The sequence below is a fragment of the Leptonychotes weddellii genome, chromosome 11 (assembly GCF_054177405.1).
Source record: "Leptonychotes weddellii isolate Sample4059 chromosome 11, ASM5417740v2, whole genome shotgun sequence".
Classification (NCBI taxonomy): Eukaryota; Metazoa; Chordata; class Mammalia; order Carnivora; family Phocidae; genus Leptonychotes; species Leptonychotes weddellii.
Window position 1 is genome coordinate 25122956 of NC_138379.1, and position 22513 is coordinate 25145468.

Genomic DNA, 22513 nt, shown 5'->3' on the forward strand with positions numbered 1-22513 from the left:
GACATTGCTGCTATAAACATCGGGGTGCACATACCCCTTCGGATCCCTACATTTGTATCTTTGGGGTAAATACCTAGTAGTGCAATTGCTGGGTTGTATGGTAGCTCTATTTTCAACTTTTTGAGGAACCTCCATACTGTTTTCCAGAGTGGCTTCACCAGCTTGCATTCCCACCAACAGTGTAGGAGGGTCCCCCTTTCTCTGCATCCTCGCCAACCTCTGTCATTTCCTGACTTGTTAATTTATTCATTCTGGCTGGTGTGAGGTGGTATCTCACTGAAGTTTTGATTTGGATTTCCCTGATGCCAAGCGATGTTGAGCACTTTTTCATGTGTCTGTTGGCCATTTGGATGTCTTCTTTAGAAAAATGTCTGTTCATGTCTTCTGCCCATTTCTTGATTGGATCATTTGTTCTTTGGGTGTTGAGTTTAATAAGTTCTTTATAGATTTTGGATACTAGCCCTTTATCTGATATGTCATTTGCAAATATCTTCTCCCATTAAAAAGAAGACAATTTTGAAAATCTTTTTAGATTGAATGCTCTCTCCCTTTTTTCAAAATAAATATTTTTACCTGTTAGGATAGGCAATTTTGCATGCCATAAATCTTCAGTGTGTGTAAATAACCTCTTCAGTGGTTGTCACTTATTTAAAATATGTTGTTGATTCCCTAAGTAAGAAAATTGTTAATTGGCCATTTACACAATATTCTCAATCAATTTCCTTATCAGAGTATCCTAACATTTAAAACAAAAGCAGTTCACAGACCACCTTAAAATGTTTAACCCATGGTATTTAGACCCAGAGTAAAACTTTAAATTGGTATGAAGGTTAAGGATTTGTTTCAATTGTTTCAGTCCACTGCACTTTTTTTTTTCCTGTGCATACATGTTTCAAGTAAGCTCTGTAGTTATAACTATAACAAGTGACACATGACGGACCCCAAATCACTGCACTGTGAAATATGCACAGAAAAAAAGGACAAATGAAGATATCAAGGTCTGTTTTATTTTGCGCTGAACTGTAAAATGCCACCCTTGTCGGACAGAAGATCACTGATTCTGAGCAGGGCTCACTGACTGCTAAGTTGTGGGTAGTGTTTCACTTTCAGCAACTGTTAATATCTGGGGTTATCCAGGCATAATGACCTCACTATTTGTGACACATTGTTGAATTTTCTGGTTCTTTTAACTTATTTAGACCTTTCTCCCCCCTCTCTATTCATTGGAAGACTGGAATGATCCTGAGCCGGGCGATAACACAGGGCTGCCTAGCTATTGGTCATCCAATCAGAGTCAAGGCTGCTGAGGGAACATCACTAGAAGGATATAAATTAATCCTACAGAAAAGGTAATGCTTATGAGCTATTTAGCTCAAAATAGTAAATGTTAATTTCAAGATTTCTGAGCAGTCAGCTTAGATGGAATATTCATTAGGTGTTTAAATTTTGTGTTCATAATATCAATATTAATTTTCTAATCTCAAATAAGCTTGAAAATGTAGGTCAGTTTGGTAGTATTTCTTAGGTATTTTTAAAAGTGAAATGTTGGCATTCAACATGTACCTATGTTGTAGACAAGCTGCTGCTTTACTCTATAATTATTGGAACTCATATCTTTATATGCATTTTGATTGTTAATTTAATTATTTAATATCCTGTGTGTATTCTTAACCTTTTCTAAATCTTCTGAATATGAAATGCTGAACTGGGAAAGAAAAACTAAGGAGACAAAAAATTGCTGAAGTGTAGAGCATCAAAAGTCTCCTTCCTATTTGTTTTTGCCTACTTGGTAACTAATCTAGAAAGCAGATTAGTGTTTGCCTGGAGATAGGAGGATGGGGGGGATAGGAGAGCAAGATTACAAAGAGACACAAGGAAACTTTTTGGGGGAGAGATGGATATGGGTATGTTCACTATCTTGATTGTTGTGATGTTTTAACAGGTATATACATGTTTCAAAACTTGTCAAATTTTACACTTTAAATATGTGCCTGTCAGTTGTGCAATATTTTACAGTATTGTATGTCAGTTGTTTCTCCAAAAAGCTGTTTTTAAAAAGTACAAAAAGACAAACTAGGGGAACAAACAAAAAAATCACAACGGGTAAGGAATGACTGAGTGCTTATTTTGGAGGGAAGTGGTGGGGGAAGGGCACTCTCAGTGGAAGAGCTAACCAGTGGTCTAGACGGTCAAAATGGCAAGTGTCTGGAAAGGTTAGACATAGTTTGATGAACACACTCTTCATGCCCAGGGCTGTCCCTGGACTTACTGGATCCTGAAATTAGTGCTGATCTGGCCTTAGCCCACTGAGGTTTGCTTCCTACTCTGGCCAGGATTGTCATGGAACCGAGTGGGACTGAAACCAATAACTTGATGTCCTGGCTGCCTAGAGAGAAAAGAGCTTGGGCTAGAAAAGAGATGATAATTAAAAAAAAAAAACTGTAGTAAGTTTAACTTGAAAAAATCTCCATTTACAAGAAAGATTTTGTTTAAATTCAGGAAAGATGGGAAGAAGAGAGAGGGAGAGGAGAGAGGTACGATGGGTGGGTGGGGGGAAAGGGAGGATCCTTATGCAAATTAAGATTATTTGCCTTTATATTAATGCAACTTGATTTTTAGCTGAGAAATAAAATCTATTGCAAGGTGGAAGCAAATAGTAGAAAATTTGGAAAACTAGGAGTTCTCACTAACTGTGAAGCTACATTTTGTTTTTTAGAAAGCAGTAGGGACCAAGATTTTTAGAGTTTACCTCATCTCTGGTACTTTTCAAGTATATTTATCTTTTCTAAGAGTTTCTTAAGTGCCTGTTTGTCTTATTTTTTTTATAAGTGCAACCATATTTTATTATAAATAACATAAATATCCTCATGCAACTTCTAGAGACAAAATTTTTTCCTTTTCTCCTAAGTAGTATAATATGATCTTAACAAAAGCTATGAATCAAGACATAGTCTTTTAAATACAAAAAATAATAGAACTAGCACTTAAAGTAGCAACCTGACAACTTACAGAGAATATTGTAAACATATCATGCCTCATTAGTTTGGTTATGTCTCATTTGGTGTTACTCATTCTTATTCAATAGAGCAAGTTCTTGTACATATTTGTGTATTTAATATTTTTTTCTGTGATGTGCATCTGGCTATGAGTGGATGAAAGGCAAACCAATGATATCATTACCAAGTGATCTGAAAATCATAGAAAATTCTAAAAATCATAAACCTTACAATGAAAGATGCTTCTTTCTAAAAGATATTTTGGACATCTTAACGACAAACCAGTTGCATCAAAGTCCTTTAACAAGGCTACCAATTAATCTTGATTTTGCTTCATTTTTAAAGAATGTGGATATGTAGGATTTGGCTTTTAGTGGTAAATTCACAATCAGGGCAGCACATACACATCCCCATTCATCCACACACAGAGATTAGATTATGGAGACTACAAACTTGGGGCCCATGGATTTTGTTTGGCCTGCATATTATTTTAATATTTTTAATTGGTTGTGAGCCTATAGATATAGGGAGATTTTACACAAAAAATACATATTTCTATCTTTTCTTGCAAAAAATCAGAAGAATGGGCGGTACTGGACTCTCACCATCTCATTTTACCAGTGAGGCAGGAACAGATTCAGATAAACATATACCCTCCAGTTTGCTATATTCTCCACTGTTCCCAATAATAGCCCTCTCTCTAGCTCTAGACTTCTTCATTCATTTCTATTACCTGTCTGATAATCTTTACTGTCTTCCTTATTTCAGTGTTAATCTTTCAGTTATGGTGTTTTGCATCTCCTTTTTTTTTCTCCCCACTTAGGTCTTGCTGGAAAGAGTGATAACCGGCCAACATTAATCTAGAGTAGGTTAAACAAACACTGCTCTAAGGACACCACTAACTACAACCAGCACGTGTAGCTCTGTAGTGCTAGGTGCAGAGACAAAAAGACAGATAGACAGGATAACAGACAGCCCATCACCAGGTAATCAGAGAGATTGAAAATCATCTCTTTGGTCAAGTCTTGAAGTTTAGGAGGCTAAGAGTTAGAATAAAGCGGAATGACAGACTGCACCATTGTAGAAAGGACCGTTTGCCATGCATTGGGAGTTTAAGTAATATTCAAACATATAGATAACACTATTAGAAATATCAACATCAAATAGAAAATTGTCTATGTGTAACTTCACAGTTGGACTGATGGATCAAATTTCTTATCTCTACTCCTACTGTGTTAAGAATCATGGAGGGGAAATCCCTTTCCTCTGTTCTCTATGGATCCTACTTTTGGTCCGTGCAGCATTGGAAGATGCCAGAGCTATCTGAAGCTGTCTGGGAAAATAGATTTGTAACTGTGAAGCATGATGACAGTGGTCCTCCTTATAGTCAACTGGGAAATAATGAGCTTTAACCTATGAAATTTCCCCTAACTGGACTGTGGTTATGGGCTGCCTTCTTGCCTCTACTCTCTGATAAATGGCATATTTCAAAGAAAAATGTATGTGTCTGTGTGTGTGTGTATGTGTGTGTGTGTATACATACATTTTATAGACTCCCAATAGAAATAGTAAAATACATATGCATACTCAATGAGCAAACTTCCCAGGGCAGATAGTTCTCTCCTCACATGTAAAAGGAGAGTATGTGACTAGTCTTGGGAAGTCCTATGCTTTCAGAGAAGGAAGGATTCTAAAGAGCATCTATTCTAAACCCTTCTTTACAAGTAGAAGTAGTAACAGTGGTGATGGTGGTGGTTGTGATAATGATAATATCATTATCTTTATAAAAAATTCCAAGTCCACTAGAGACTAAATGTTCTAGAAAGATCATATATCTGATCTAGTTAATGTCAGATCCAGGACCAGAATTTAGTCCAGCACATGTCATGATATTTAACTTTGTTTCTTGGATGGAATACTGCTTCTTCATTTTCCTCTCCTTCTCTCATTATTGATATTGTCATTGCTATTTTTAAATTTTGTTTTTGTTTATCTATAAAAAATCTTTTTAGCTTGCTACTTGTTTACCAAAAAGAGGAACTTTTATGGTATTTTCTAATTCAGTCCCATATGAGCATCATTACATATTGGATCTAAGTTTGATTTCTTTACACATAAAATGTCTTGAAAAATAAACAGATGCACTTGTGTTTGTAGGAATTTTATTTTTTAAAGAAGTTATTATATATTAGAATTATATCTTCTCATCCCACTTAGTGTAGATGCCACATGAGAGACTTGTTTTTTATAACTTTGGTAATAAAATTTAAAGGCAACATTTATAGATATATACTTAGAGAGACTCCTGATAGGGAAATTACTAGCAAGCTCACAAGGCTTAAATATGATTTGAAACTACATGTTTGCAAAATTTCCTAGGCAATTCCCGAACAGAATTTGAGCTGTCATAAAATTTGAGAAATGCTAGGAAATTTATATTTCTTTCAGAAGTATTTATTTTCTTAACCAAAATATAGTTTATGTTCTTTAGCTACCCACTAAGAAGATCCCCTAAACCACTGTATGTTAAATTCAAAACATTTTTCATAATGGCCTTATTAATTTTTAGGGTGATAACATTTTGACATTTTATTCACATATCTATTTATGCAAAGATATCTTTAATCTCCTATCATATGCCGGGCCCTGGGATCAGCTCTTAGGACACATGTGGTCTCTGCCCTCACACTGTTGACAATCTGGTGAACATCTCTCCTATTTTATTATCATTTGGGGAAGAGATGCAACAAATTCAGAAAATCAAAACTGAAATTGATGTAGTTTATGTTTTTATAATTACATTCATCCTCAAGTCAACACTATAATTCAATTAAAAGACAAAATTCTGGATTTTACAGCTTTTGACAGTTAGCATCAGTATATTAATTACCAATTGCAGATGTCTTACACTTTGAAAAATTATCATTTCCACTTTATTTATCTTGAAGAAATATGCTCACAATAATTTATGCAACAGGAGGAATTGCCTATAAGCAATAATGTTGTACTGAGTTATAGCTGTTCTGCATTAAAATGATCTAAGTTTTATCAAAACCCAGCACATTTCCATCAAAGCATTACAGCAGTCACTCTATTATTATTTTTAAAAACAGTGTAGTTATAAGCTTAGGATTGACAACCTTAAAGACCAGCAATAATGTTGTTTTTATTATTTCTTCATTTAGTTGTTGAAACATGAGTTTTTTTAGTACCTCAGGAGAATTTGTATGGTATGAGAATACTTAGTGATTATATGAACACAATTGTATAAAAAAATGTATGTTCATACCAAAGTGTTTTAAGTCACTAAGATTATGCCTCAAATTCTAATCAGTGAGCCTAAACTGTTGATTCCATTTTTAATCTTCAAATAACACAAAGTAATTTGTGTTGTACTTTTCCAATCTAATTGAGAAGATGTCAAGCTGAAATTCAGATGCGTTGGGTTCTAGTATCTATTTAATATTATCTAGCTCTGTGATTTTTGACCAGCTCACTTCATCTCTCTGTATCTTACTTTATTCATCTCAATTCCCTTCAAATTCTCAGTCTATGTGTCGTTGTTTTGGATAATGAGTATCATTATTAAAATACATTTTAGTTCAGGACCCTAAGTCAAAAAAATTTTTAAAGCTTCTCTTTTCTTTTATTAATTACAACATAAAAAGGTCTCCAGAAGGACTAATTCCCCTAATACTTCTCCCATCCTACCCAGTGCTGAAATAGAACAACAATTATATTTGTCTAAAGCCTGATAACGAGATTCTTAGCTTAGGGATCAGTTAGACCTTGAAAGATGTTTCATAAAAAAAGTTCACCTAAGTATTCATGTTTTCTCACATCCCTGCTTCCTCTTCTCCATTCTAACTTCACTTTCTTTTCATAGTGTCATGTTCTTTTCTTCTTTACCCAAATTTGACATTTGGGACTTATCCTTGCCTTCTGTCTCTAATTCCCACCCCATTTATTCAATCACCAAACCAATTCTCCTTTCATAATAAGTATGTGGTCTTTCCTTCTCCCAGTGCTCTCATCACTGTAGTTCAATGTTTTTAAAAGTATGATCCATAGACCACAAACATCCAAATTCCCTAGAGTTCTTATGATTGGAATCACTTGCAATACCTGTTAATATAGATTTGGGGGGGTCCAGACCTTCAGGATCAAAATTCTAAGGATAGGGGCTTGGAAACCTACAGTATTATCAAGCATCTATCTCAACATGCCCAAGAATTCTTCACATTTTCTAATATAAATTGGATGTGGGTAAAAGGCTAATGCACACTCAGCCAGTTTTGGACTGCTGCCTTGATGTGTTCTACCCAGATCATAAAGCGCCTTGCTTTAGAATAGAGCATTACCTGACACCTCTTATTCCCAACCATTGAAGTTTCTGTCAAAACTCAGAGGCAGTAGGAAAAGTCTTGTTTAACATCCCATTACACTTAATTTAATTCATTTGTCCTACCTTTGTAAGGTTTCTAAATATTAATGAATACATGATTAGTTAATTTAGGCATGATTAAGTTCATCATATTCTAGTTTTTCTTTTTTTTTACTCAGGGTTGTTTAAAAAATCTGATATTCCTTAATAAAATTTTCTGGTCATTTCAGAAACAGGTGCCTGTGGTTCCTAATTTTCCATGGTATCCTTTTCCATCCTATCCTCTTAATCCTTATGCTTAATTAAGCCTCTTTCTGTCTCATAGAAAGAGGATCTTTTGGGGGGATAGAAATTTCTATAATATTTTTATTGATTCCATTTATTCTCTAAAACTCCTAACCAGTGTTGCCATGGGTAATACACACACCACCACCACTTTGGGTACAAAGGAAATTGATTGTCTTAGGGAAGGAAGGCTTCAGTTGCTGAGGTAGCAGCGATGATGGTAGAATGGTAGAATCCTTGGGAGAACCTGGGCAGTCCTCCTCCTGCCAGGATATGGAAAATGATCCTTTCATTTGAAACCTATAAAATGTTTCAGTGTGGTGAAAAGTTGTCAGTCTCTAAATTACATTTTCATTACAGACATAAAGGAGATAATTCTCAGAAGTGGGTGTTTGGAACTGACAGCTGCATTTATTCTAAGGTAAGGACTTTGTAAGCCACAGCTTTTATTCCTAGATTTTTCCATTCCCAGATTCTTATAAATATTCTTATTGTTGAGAGCAAGAAATACTTTTTCTGCACAATATTTCCCTGTGCCCAGAAGTTTAGAATTTAACTTAACTCAATACTTTCCTGTGAGGTTTTGTTTGACTTTAAAATACAAGTTTTCCAAGACCAAAAATAATTCTTTCCAATTCATCATTATGATATGACCTAACATTTCAGGGCAACTTTTTTTTTTCTATTAATTTTAAATTAAATTAAATTTATTATTTTTATTGAGTATAATTAATATATAACATTGTATAAATTGAAGACATACAACATGTTGATGTGTTACTTTATATATTGCAATATGATATTATCATAGCATTCACTAACACCTCTATCACATCACATAATTATCATGTCTTTTTTTGTGGAGATTAAGACTTAACTCTCTTAAAAACTTTCAAGTATGTAATACATTATCATTGACTATAATCACTATGCTATGCATTAGATCTCTAGGACTTACTGATCTAATAGTTGTGAATTTACACCAGTAAACAATATCTCTATTCCGTCATCCTCTAGCCTCTGGTAACCTCCATACCTTTTTCTGTTTCTATGAGTTCAGCTCTTTTAGATTCCACATATAAGTGATACCATGCAGTGTTTGTCTTTTGTCTGACTAATCTCACTTAGCGTAATGCCCTCAAGGTCCATCCATTTCCTTCTCTATCATGGCTGATGAATATTCCATTGTATATATCACATCTTCTTTATCCATTCATCAGTTGGCACTTAGGTCGTTTCCATATCTTGGCTATTGTGAGTAATGCTGCAGTAAATATCAAAAAGATACCTACATAAGTTTTCTTAGTCATTAAAATGAGGAGATTGGCACTTTGGAAAACTGGCAATAGCTACTAAAATTGAACATGTCTATACAACCCAGCAATTCCCCTACTAGTTTAATGCTAAAGAGAATTAATTACTTATCTTCAGGTAAAGATATTTACTAAAATGTTAATAGCAGCACTAATTGTAGTAGTCTCAGCATGGAGATTATAGAAATGCTTATTAGCAGTAGAATAAATGGATAAATAAATTGTGATTATCTATCTATCTATCTATCTATCTATCTATCTATCTATCTATATACACGATGGAATACTATATAGCAGAGTTAGAAAATTTCTGTAAAGGACCATGTACTAAAGATTCGGCACCTGTGAGCCATGCAATTCATGTCCCAATTTCTCAACCCTGCCTTTGTAGCTTGAAAGCAGCCATAGATAATATGTAAATAAATGGTATGGCTGTGTTTTAATAAAATTTTATTTACGGAAACAGGTGGTCAGTTAGATTTGGATCATGGGCCTTAGTTTTCTGACTCTGGAGGATAGCAATGCCAATAAACAAACTATAATTACCCATAACAGTGTATTTGAATATCACAAATATAATGGTTTACAAAGAAACCAGATGTAGGAGAATATACACTTCATGATTACAGTTATTTAAACTTTAATACCACGCAAAAACAACAAATCCGTTGTGTTAGAAGTCAGGAGAGTGGCTATAGTTGAAGGAAGTTAGTGACTGAAAGGGGCTGTGAGAAGTGCTTCAGCTGTGTTGCTATGTTCCCTTTCCTGACCTGGGTGGTTAATTAAACAGGTATTCACTATGTGAAAATGGATTGAATTGTATACTTATGATTTATGTACTCTTTTTTTTTTTAAAGATTTTATTTATTTGACAGAGTGAGATACACAGCGAGAGAGAGAACACAAGCAGGGGGAGTGGGAGAGGGAGAAGCAGGCCTCCTGCAGAGCAGGGAGCCCGATGTGGGGCTCGATCCCAGGACCCTGGGATCATGACCTGAGTCGAAGGCAGACGCTTAACGACTGAGCCACCCAGGCGCCACCAATTTATGTACTCTTATGTATGTGTGTTATATGTACATAAAAATTTGCTTCAGTAAAATGAGGATACTGGCCTTGAGTTCTCGAGATTTTCCTCCGGTTCTATGACTCCAAATCTAAATGGAATGTTAATCAATCATCAATAACTAAGAAAGGCAAAAATTAGATTAACCCACATGATATCTGTTAGTGTTTGCCTCAGGATCCCACCATTATGATTTTGGAAATGCTGAATTACTCAGATGAATGAAACTGGATATACGTATGTATTAATTTTTTCAGGCTGCTGTAACAAAGTACCATAAACTGGGTGGCTTAAAACAACAGAAATTTATTCTTTCCAGTTGTGGAGGCCAGAAGTCTGAAATCAAGGTGCCAGCAGTGCTGTGTGCCATCTGAATCCTCCTGGGGAAGATTCTTCCTGGCCCCTTCCATCTTCTGGCAATCCCAGACATTCTCGACCATGGCAGCATAACTCCAATCTCTGCCTCCATCTTCACATGGCCATCTCCCTCTGTGCCTGAATCTTCATATGCCGTTCTCCTCCATGCATTTGTCTGTGTCCAAATTTTTCTCTTCTAAGGACACCAGTCATATTGGATTAGGGCCCACCCTAGGGACCTAATATTAAATTGATTACATCTGCGGAGAACTTACTTCCAAATAAGGTCACATTCCCAGGTACCAAGGGTTAGGACTTCAGTGGACTTCTGGGGGGGGACACAATTCAACCTATACCACAGAGCATGATAGTTATCAATGTATTCCCTCTCAGCTCCAGATCTTCAGTTTTTCACCAGGCACCTGCCTCAGGCAGCTCCATGGCAGAGTATTGCCAGTGGGGCATCCTCATCTGAATGGCTTCCTGGAGCATGTTGCTCGTGGGTGGCTTTATAGTGGAGTGTCACCAGCTGGGCACCTCCCTGTGGACAGCTTCTCCTGGTTCTCCAAAGGCAGATTCATGGTAAAGCCTGTGTGTGATCTGCCTCAGGGACTTCTTCAGCATGCAGTGAGCTATGGCCGTGCCCTTTCTGATGTGGTTTGGACCTCAGCCTTGGGTCAGGCGTCTTCTGTGAGCCTTCCCTCTCAGACCTTGCAGTACTGGCTGCTCCACATGCCTGCAGTCACATATTCTTCAGTGTTCTCTTTAACGCTTACTTGCCAATTTCCTGACACGAATCCTCTGTTACTAATTGTTTATACTAAACTTTTCCTATTCAAATTACTATGTGGTTTATATCTCCTGATGGGACCCTGGCTGATAAAAATAATGGCTTTATTTCTCTAGTGCTCTAGAATGACACTGTTGGGCCGTTATTTCATGACCTGCACCGTTTTAGAAATTTAGAGATTTTGATACAATTTAAATTTTAAAATTAACATAATAGCATTTCCTTGAGTAGTTATTTGTTGGCACACTGGCTAAAATTCCAACCCACTCACTAACTCAGCCTGGACTGTACACTTTCAGCTCTGCTCCTAAGCTGGGAATTTGACATAGGCATCAAATGTCAAAACATTTTAAAAAATAACCTTTATACAACTTCATTCTGAGGTTCATCCTAGCTTTCCCCTTGTCCTGTTTCTGACTCTACTACATTCCTGAGCCAGAAGCTCTAGGTTAGTGGAGAGGAAGTCACAGAAAGACCAAGACTACTTATACGTTTGGTAAAAATAAAAAGTAGAATTTCTCTTTTTAGAGAGAGAGAGGGACAGAGAGAGCGAGAGCAGGGGGAAGGGCAGAGAGGAGAGAGAGAATCTTAAGCAGGCTCTATACTCAGTGTGGAGCTCAACATGGGGCTCGATCTCATGACTCTGAGACCATGATCTGAGCCAAAATCAAGAGTCAGATGCTTAACTGACTGAGCTACCCAGGCATCCCATAAAAAGTAGAATTTTGAGACTGGGCTAAAATATTCTTCTAGCTCTTTGGCCTGTACCTGCATACAAAGACTTCCTTCTGAGATATACCTAAACAGAGCTGACTCGTAGGACCCAAGAACATAATTCTGTCCTATATAAGTATTGTCCTTCCCACCAACAGACACAGAAGAGCGGGACCAAGGTGTAAGTGTATTTTCTTTTCTCTCCCCAAATTCAGGTCCTAAACATCCACTTTTACTCTTTTTTTACTTCCGTTTCTTGCAATTTATAATTTCCTAATTATTCCCAATAGTACATTCCCAACAGTAGCTAGCAAATAATTCATACTTTTGTGTTTCAAACACAATAATTTTTAAGAGGATTTTGATTCTAAAAATTTTAATATTCCATTCCCAAACACAATTACTGTTCTTTTTTTATTACAATTCACAGAGCAAAACTATTAATGAGGAATTTTATTCTTTTAGAGGTTTAGAAATTTTGACTAGACCTAAATTTAGTCACATCCAAAATTATATCCATCTAGTAAAGGCTAAAATGGAGAATAATTCGATAATTATTTGCGGCTGGATCATAAATGGAGCTCATTTCATTTATTAAAAAAAGAAGACAGAATTACTTTAGGATATTAATAACTAATCTTGGTTCCACCACTTATTAGTTGTGTGGCATTATACAAATCATTTAGCCTTTTGCAAGATTCACATTATTTGTCTGCAAAAGGGGGATATTAATACTAACATTTTGGTTATTTAACACAGATTCTGGCCTATCAATAGATTCTGGAATATTGATTCTAGCTAATTGATAATTTGTAGCTATTAATGATAACAATAATGAACAAATTTAAATATAATATTGCATTTTGTTATATTGTTTTTACTTGGATAAGTTTTCTTTTATTTGGCTTGTTTTTAAAGTTAACCATTTCTCTATTCATTTGTAAAAAGACAAAGTTAGATTACTTCTTTTATGCAATCCACTAGTTCCAACTAAATTAAAGATTTAAATGTTAGGGTGCCTGGGTGGCTTAGTTGGTTAGGCTTCTGCATTCAGCTCAGGTCATGATCCCAGGGTCCTGGATAGAGTCCCACATCAGGCTCCCTGCTCAGTGGGGAGTCTGCTTCTCCTTCTGCCCTCCCCACCTCCATTCCTGCTCTCTCTCTCAAATAAATAAATAAATAAAATCTTAAAAAAAAAAATCAAGGAAGACAAGGAAATGGAAAAACGTTCCATGCTTATGTATTGGAAGAACAAATACTGTTAAAATGTCTATGCTACCTAGAGCAATCTATACGTTCAATGAAATCCCTATCAAAATACCATCAACTTTTTTCACAGAGCTGGAACAAATAATCCTAAAATTGGTATGGAACCAGAAAAGACCCCGAATAGCCAAAGGAATGTCAAAAAAGAAAACCAAAGCTGGTGGCATCACAATTCTAGACTTTAAGCTATGTTACAGAGCTGTAATCATCAAGACAGTATGGTACTGGCACAGAAACAAATACATAGATCAATGGAACAGAGCAGAAAACCCAGAAATCAACCCTCAACTCTGTGGTCAACTAATCTTCGACAAAGCAGGAAAGAATGTCCAATGGAAAAAAGACAGTCTCTTCAACAAATGGTGTTGGGAATATTGGACAGCCACATGCTGAAGAATGAAACTGGATCATTTTTTTACACCATACACAAAAATAGACTCAAAATGGATGAAAGACCTAAATGTGAGACAGTAATCCATCAAAATCCTAGAGGAGAACTCAGGCAGCAACTTCTGCAACCTTGGCCGCAGCAACTTCTTGCTAGACACATGGCCAAAGGCAAGGGAAACAAAGGCAAAAATGAACTATTGGGACTTCATCAAGAAAAAAAGCTTTTGGGGCGCCTGGGTGACTCAGTCGTTAAGCATCTGGCTTTGGCTCAGGTCATGATTCCAGATCCTGGGATCGAGCCCCACATCCATCGGGCTCCCTGCTCCACGGGAAGCCTGCTTCTCCCTCTCCCACTCCCCCTGCTTGTGTTCCCTCTCTCACTGTGTCTCTCTCTGTCAAATAAATAAATAAAATCTTAAAAAAGAAAAAAGAAAAAAACTTGCACAGCAAAGGAAACAGTCGACAAAACCAAAAGACAACAGACAGAATGGAAGAAGATATTTGCAAATGTCTTATCAGATAAAGGACTAGTATTCAAAATCTATAAAGAACATATCAAACTCAACACCCAAAGAACAAATAATCCAATCAAGGAAGTGGGCAGAAGACATGAACAGACATTTCTGCAAAGAAGACATACAAATGGCAACAGACACATGAAAAAATGCTCAAAATCCCTAGGCATCAGGGAAATCCAAATCAAAACTTCAGTGAGATACCATCTCACACCGGTCAGAATGGCTAAAATTACTAAGTCAGGAAATGACAGAGGTTGGCGAGGATGCAGAGAAAGGGGGACCCTCCTACACTGTTGGTGGGAATGCAAGCTGATGCAGCCACTCCGGAAAACAGTATGGAGTTTCCTCAAAAAGTTGAAAATAGAGCGAACCTACAACCCAGCAATTGCACTACTAGGTATTTACCCCAAAGGTACAACTGTAGTGACCCAAAGGGGCACCTGCACCCCAATGTTTATATTAGCAATGTCCTCAATAGCCAAACTATAGAAAGAGCCCAGATGTCCATCAACAGATGAAAACATAAAGAAGATGTGGAAAACACACACACACACACACACACACACACACACAATGGAATACTACTCAGCCATCAAAAAATGAAATATTGCCATTTCCAACAACATGGATGGAACTAAAGGGTATTTTACTAAGTGAAATAAGTCAATTAGAGAAAGACAATTATCATATGTTCTCACTCATATGTGGAATTTAAGAAACAAAACAGAGGATCATAGGGGAAGGGAGGGAAAAATAAAACAGGATGAAATCAGAGGGAGACAAACCATAAGAGACTCTGAATCATAGGAAACAAACTGAGGGTTGCTAGAGGGGAGAGGGGTAGAGGGATGGGGTGATAGACATTAAGGAGGGCACATAATGTAATGAGCACTGGGTATTATATAAGACTGATTAATCACTGAACTCTACCTCTGAAATTAATAATACACTGTATGTTAATTCATTTTATTTAAAGAAAGAAAGCAAAAAAAAAAAAAAAACCCAAAGCATCTAACCCAGACTAGTGGTGAGTAGACATCTTTATGAGCATGTAAACATAGAATCCACAAAGAAAATGACTAATGACTTTGAGTATATAATATTTTAAAAACTCCTAAATCTTAAATAGCATAAGGAAGAGTAAATAGAGAAATATGACAAACGGGAAGTCTTTGCAATATAAATGTCAGAGATAGATAGTACCCTTAATATATAATAAGCTTGATAAAGCAAGTAGAAAAGGATAAACATTTCAATAGAAATATAGGTAAAGAACGTGAAAAGGAAATACGTGAGAGAAGAAAAATTAGAAGAGCTAAACCAAATAAAAAAGTTCAGCCTCCTTAGAAATTAAAGAAATGTAAAACAATGAGACATTATTTTCTCCCTGTTAAATATCAGTAGATGTAAAACTAGGAATATCCAATGTTGATGAAAATGTGAGAAAACAAACATATACATTTCCTTTTTTTTTTTTTTTGGTATTTTTTTTGTATTAGTTATCTATTGCTGTGTAAGAAATTACCTTCAAACATAGTGACTTAAAACAACAGATATTTATTATCTCAGTTTCTGTGGTCCAGGGACCTGGGAGTGGATTAGCTGGATAGTTCTAACTCAGTCTTTCATGAGGCTGCAGTCAAGGTGTCAGCAAGGAGTGCAGTCAGTCATCTGAGACTTGACTAAGATCAAAGATATGCTTTTTTTTTTTTTCCAAATTTAAATTCAATTAGCCAACATATAGTACATCATTAGTTTCAGATGTAGAGTTTCAGATGTAGTTTCAGATGTAGAGTTCCATAATTTATCAGTTGCGTATAACACCCAGTGCTCATCACATCATGTGCCCTCCCTAATGCCCATCACCCAAATACCCCTTCCCCTCCACCCACCTCCTCTCCAGCAACCTTCAGTTTGTTTCCTATAGTTGAGTCTCTCATGGTTTGTCTGTCTCTGATTACTTCCCATTCAGTTTTCCCTCCCTTCCCCTATGATCCTCTGTGCTCGCTCTTATATTCCACATATGAGTGAAACCATAAGATAATTGTCTTTCTCTGATTGACTTATTTCACTCAGCATTATACCCTCCAATTCCATCCACGTCTATGTAAATGATAAGTATTCATCCTTTCTGATGACTGGGTAACATTCCATTATATATATTGATATATATATAAATATACCCATATACCAAGGAACTGAAGCTTCTTGTCAATAGCAATTTAAGTATGCTTAGAAGCAGATCTCCCATGTAACAGGAGAACAAAATGGAAGCTACAGTGTCTATCATAACCAAATCTCATTAGACATTAACAACACTTTTGGCATCACATTGGGCCACATATACCAATCCTGATATAATGTAGGAGGAACCACACAAGAGTATGAATACTAAGAGGCAGGGAACATTGGGTGCTACCTAGGAGACTGGGATAATATTTCTGAGGGTCAGTTTAGCAATATTTATCAAAATCTATAAAAATACATATTCCTTTTGACTCAGAAGTTCCACTTACAACAAGTTACCCCAAGGAATTAATTAATAGTATATACCATAATATATCTTTAAGGATATTTATTAGAGCTTTGTTTATAATAGTGAAAATTGAAAATAGATAATCAACAGTGAGATTGTATAAATATATTAAGGTATGTCTTTATTATGGATACTATATGTTGGTATTACAAATAATGTAGAATAATTGATGATGACAGAGGAAAATGCTAATGTGATTTGAGAAAAATCAGATAAAACATTTATTTATACTGTATCAAAGATTGTGTGTGTGTGTGTGTGTGTGTAGAAGCAAAACTGGAAGTTTCTACATAAAACAGGTGGTAGGAGGATGAATAATTATTTTCTTTAAGTTTCTCTGTATTTTCTAAGTTTTCTATAAAAAGCATTTATAATCAGAAAAAAAAAGAATCACTTTTTAAAAATATGACTGGTCATGTGCTGACCAGGAGGAGATAGAGTATCTAGAGTATAAAACATTCCAGGAGAGATTCTGTAGACCTGCTGGCTGTATTTTTTGTGAGGACATGAGTATTCCTGTGGAGCCCCAACTTTGGTCAAATATGTGGACTTTCTAATGTACATAGGGTTGGAAAAAATATCACAAATGGATGGGACCCGATTTAGCAACCAGGGAGTTATCACTGTATCCTGAGGGTGATATTGGTCAGCATGAGGTTTCAAGAAGATTCTTAGTTTTCATAGAAAATTTCCCCCTCAATGGAATAGAACTTACGGCCCCAAAGCTGGTAAATGGCACAGTTGGAATTTGAAACCAGAATAATAGAGTGTGTACTGGGGGTATTAGTTAAAGCTTTTAAAGTGGGAATGATGTGATCAAAGATGTTTTAGTAAATACATTATTATTATCCAATTATTTTTATACAAATTATTAAAATTTATCTCCTGGTCATAAAAGTGGATTCAAATAAGAAGAATACAATGAAGCCCAAAGGGCTGATGGACTTGGGAAATAATGAGGATTAAGACATTAGACTTCAATTTGGAGTGATGAGCAGATGCACTGGAAGGGAGAAAAAGTCCAAAGATCAGGCTGCTGATTCCCTAGAAGAGAAGATTAGCATTCCATATTTTGGAGGAAGAGGTTGTTTATATTGGTGGTCTGAGTATTGAACTGGTAGGTGCCTGGTTAGAGATCAAGATAACTTGGTCTTTGAGTAGAGAATAATAAAGAACTATGGTATCAAAATGTTAGAATAGTCATTACCTGGGGTGGAAATGGTTTAGAATGATTCTAAAGGGAAAATGCCAGGACAATTTATAAATCTCTCCAAATAGGGGTGCCTGGGTGGCTCAGTCATTAAGCATCTGCCTTCGGCTCAGGTCATGATCTCAGGGTCCTGGGATCAAGCCCCACATCAGGCTCCCTGCTTGGCAGGAAGCCTGCTTCTCCCTCTCCCACTCCCCCTGCTTGTGTTCCCTCTCTCGCTGTGCCTCTCTCTGTCAAATAAATAAATAAAATCTTTAAAAAAAAAATCTCTCCAAATACATGGTGGGAGGATGAATAATAGAATTCGTCACTCTGTGTTACTTGTGTATGTCTGCCACCTTAGCTAGACTGTCTACTCCAGGAAGCAAAGTCCATGACATTTTTTTTTTTTCTTTTTTTGGTCTTTGCTTCTGCTATGCGTAGCAGAATATTCAGATACATCATGGTTCTACCTTTTGGGCATGGCCTCATCCATCTCATTGAGTATATATTGAAGTTTCCCATGTTCCAGGTATGCCTTTTTCCAATAAGAGGGAAATATACCTCCGAAGTAAACTTAGATGAAATATCTTTATTATTGTCTGTTAGAGGATGCAAAACATGAAACTACTATCAGAATACAAGGGATTTACAACTGTCAGAATCAGAGCCATGGCATTTACGTGTGTTTGTTGGCCATTTGTATACCCTCTTTGGAGAACTACCTTCTACCCAGATTCTTTGCTAATTTTTTAATTGGGTTATTTATCTTTCTATTATTGAGTTGTAAGAGTTCTTTATATATTCAGTATACACATCCCTTATCAGACATGATTTGCAAATATTTTCTCCCATTTTGTAGGTTGCCTTTTTATTTTTTGATGACATTGTAGCACAAAAGTTTTAAACTTTGATGTAGTATAATTTAGCTATTTTTCTTTTGTCATTGTACTTTTGGTGGAGTCGCTTACATTTTTTAATAGACTTTATTTTTTAGAGCAGCTCTAAGTTCACAGCAAAATTGAATGGAAAATACAAAGAGTTCTCATATACCCTATTTCCCCACACATGTACAACCTCCCCCACTATTGACATGCCCCATAGAGTGGTCATTTGTTAGAGTTGATGAATCTACATTGACACATTATGACCCCAAATCCATAGTTTACATTAGGGTTCACGCATAGCATTGTATATTTGGGTTTGGATAAATGTATAATGACATTCATCCACCATTATAGTATCATGCAGAATTGTTTCACTGCCCTAAAAATTCTCTGTTCTCTGCCCATTCATCTTTCCCTTCCTTCTAACCTCTGGCAGTTGCTGATTTTTTTTTTTTTTTTACTATGTTCACAGTTTTGCCTTTTACAGAATGTCATGTAGTTGGAATCATACAATATGTAGCCTTTTCAGGTTGGCTTCTTTCACTTAGTAATATGCATTTAAGGTTCTGGAGCCCCTTACATTTTTAATATGCATATTTAGTTATATAGCTTTTTAAAAAAGTTTAAGGCTATTCAATACCTCTTTTTCCAGAGCAATATAAGGATTTTAGTGCCCTTTAATTACCCCCTGAACACCTCTTCATATTTTTGTCAGAACTTTAGTTCTATACTTTAAAAAAGAAATTTATATCATACTTGAGGCAGGATGTCTAGGTTTTATGGGCTAGTAAACAAGCTGGATGACACTGAGCAAGTTGCTTAACCTCCCTTTGTCTGTTTCCTTATCTTTAAAATGGGCAAAATAATAGTATCCATTTCAAAGGGCTGTAGCAAGGATTAAAATGTAAATATATTATCTTGTGGAAATTACTTTGATGAAATAGTAGTCTCTAAGTATGCTCCTAGATAGACTATCATAGACTTCATGGAACGGAAAGGTGCACAGACCAAATAAAATGTTCAGATCACAGTTTATTCAATCAATTTCAAATATGAAGCAAAATGTATGGGAAGAGAGGTGGGCTAGGTAAACACACTTAAAGTGTAAGTGTGTTAAAGAGTCATAATACCTGAATCTCGGTAAAGTTGACATATCCCCTCTGTTGCATCACCCTTCCCTGTTGATGATGTGGTTACGAGGACCAGAGTGGAAATTTGAACAAGGGAGCCCAACATACTAAAGGTGTCTGAGGAAACGACACACACTTGCTCCACAAGAGAGCTTGTTGGCAAGTACACTTGACCAATACCTATGCTCCCCCTTTAACCTGACGGGCAGATATGCATTTGATTTGGCTGAAAATCCAAAATCAGAGTCGGCAATAGGTGGTCAATTAAAGATCTCACAATTATCGTGTGTCTCAGGTGCTTCATTTATACTTAATGTGTCATAAGTATTTCTTGCTTCATTTGTTATTTAGCAAATCATGACTATTAAATGCCTGTTTTTGCCCCTCTACCCCTTTCTATCTGTGTTCATAAATTTATGCTCTCCTTACTCTCTGATACTCCTCAGTTTATTAATTTACTTATCTATGGTTAATGCAGCTAATGCATTTTATCCATCCCATTTGTTTTCTTGTCTTCTAGAGCAGAACTGAATATTTCCAGACAATACAGCAATTGCACATTGTATGTAGAAATAACTCTATAAATGTTAGCTATTATTATTATTATATTATATAAGATGGCTTTAATATTTTAATACTATCATCTAAGAGTAAGGATTAGCAATCTAGTTAAACTTGATCAGATTAAACAACTAACTGAAAATCCTAATATTAAAGTTATTTGGCTTGATTTTGATCTGAAATAGATAATAGGGTGCATTTTATTAGTCAGACCTTTTTGCTATGAATTTAATTTATCCTCCCATCATTCCAGTTGTATAGATTATTGGCTGTTACTTACAAGGCTAGTACTACTTTTAATTTTTTTTCCTTTCCTACAGGCTTATCCTCAGTTTGTTCTGACCTACCTAGAGGAGCTAACTGCACAAGTGGATGTGACCCAGAGAGAGTATCACATTCATCATGGTGCCCGGACTACAACTCATCAGGAACATGGTAGCAGCTTAGCAGAAGAGGTCAGTGTAGTGAGCCAGAGGCAAGACAGAAATGATCACTAAAATGTATTTTGAAAAGAGAAAATGTTCAAGTTGTTTTCAGGAGACAAGCACAAATTCACATCTTAATGATACCAGTTGTTTAAAATCATACACATAATATAAATATATGCACATTTGTATTTATATAAACATCCAAATGTACTCATATAAACATTATTTTATTAAATAGTGGATGACCTTGTAGCTTTTGTTAGGACTGCTGCCTTTGCTTCTGGCTGCATACAAATGATTTCTGTGCTGAATGAGGAAGACTGGAGGAACCCTGAAAAGTATAATTTAAATGTGGGGCGTATGTAGCTTAGATGTTTCCACTTAATGAAAATTAGCTACATTATTGTTCTATTTCATTTCTTAGGTCCTGCAAGAAAGTGCCAGCATCCCGGGTCTGAAGCAACTGCCAGAGCCTTCAGACACCCATTTAATGCCAGAAGGTTCTCTTGGGGAGACAAGGCAGCTGACAGTGGCACTGGTGAGGAAACTGGAAGAGAAACATCCTAAGGCTTCTGCTCAGAGGTAGGGCACTGACAGAATGGAGCTTTATTGCTCAATGACATTCGATGTTTTCCTTCAGTTTCATGTAAGATTGATTTCTTAAAGACTATTGAAATATCTCAAAAGCCCTTTGGCTTGCAAGCACTGTCGTTTTCGGGTCACATTTGATGAAGAGAGGTGACATTTATGTGTATTTCATTGAAGTTTGATGTATGGTGTTGTTTATAAGTATATTTAGGAAGGGTTGCTGTCCTGAGATCTCACTAAAATACTCTGAAATAACATAATTAACGTGATACTAAGCATATATCCAATTGTGAAAATACCAAGAGGTCTTTAAGAACATCAGACCCATATAGGCAATCCTTTTTGTGTTCCATGAAAATATTATTATATTTAGACCTGAGGATAAATGCACTTTGGATGGTCTTAAGGAGTGGTAATTTAAAAATTGACATAATTTCTGTAGAATAAAACTAACCAATGATTTTGCTAACCAGTTGAAAGTCGTCCTTGGTTGGAAAATGGAAACTATTTCTCTGATCCTCTATTTAATTGGAAAATTAAGTTTATGTTCATTATTAGCAGTAGTGTTATTATTTTGTTCGGTTTGATGTTATAAATCACAAAATGACATTACAAATTGCAATTTTAATATAATAATTGCTGACAATGAACTATTGATTGAAGTACTCTTAAAGGAGTAATATAATTCTTACTGTACTTTCTTTTTTTTATTATGTTATGTTAATCACCATACATTACATCATTAGTTTTTGATTCCATGATTCATTGTTTGCATATAACACCCAGTGCTCCATTCAGTACGTGCCCTCTTTAATATCCATCACCAGGCTAACCCATGCCCCCACCCCCTTCCCCTCTAGAACTCTCAGTTTGTTTCTCAGAGTCCATAGTCTTCTCATGTTTCATCTCCCCTCTGATTTCCCCCCCTTCATTTTTCCCTTCCTGCTATCTTCTTTTTTTTTTTTTTTTAACATATAATGTCTTATTTGTTTCAGAGGTACAGGTCTGTGATTCAACAGTCTTACACAATTCACAGTGCTCACCATAGCACATAGCCTCCCCAATGTCTATCACCCAGCCACCCCATCCCTCCCACCCCCCACCACTCCAGCAACCCT

The 22513-nt window shown here is 36.1% G+C and overlaps 1 protein-coding gene across 1 annotated transcript in view; it reads left to right on the forward strand.

Moving 5' to 3' along the window:
* Window positions 1-21589, forward strand: part of LOC145716275 (doublecortin domain-containing protein 1-like) — a 34423-nt gene extending 12834 nt beyond the window's left edge. The window contains exons 5-8 of the mRNA XM_081799079.1: window positions 1231-1349; window positions 8026-8086; window positions 20700-20834; window positions 21232-21589. Of these exons, the coding sequence (XP_081655205.1) occupies window positions 1231-1349; window positions 8026-8086; window positions 20700-20834; window positions 21232-21393 (477 nt within the window). The 3' untranslated portion in view covers window positions 21394-21589. The remainder of the gene's footprint in view (window positions 1-1230; window positions 1350-8025; window positions 8087-20699; window positions 20835-21231) is intronic.
* The last annotated feature ends 924 nt before the right edge of the window (window positions 21590-22513 follow it).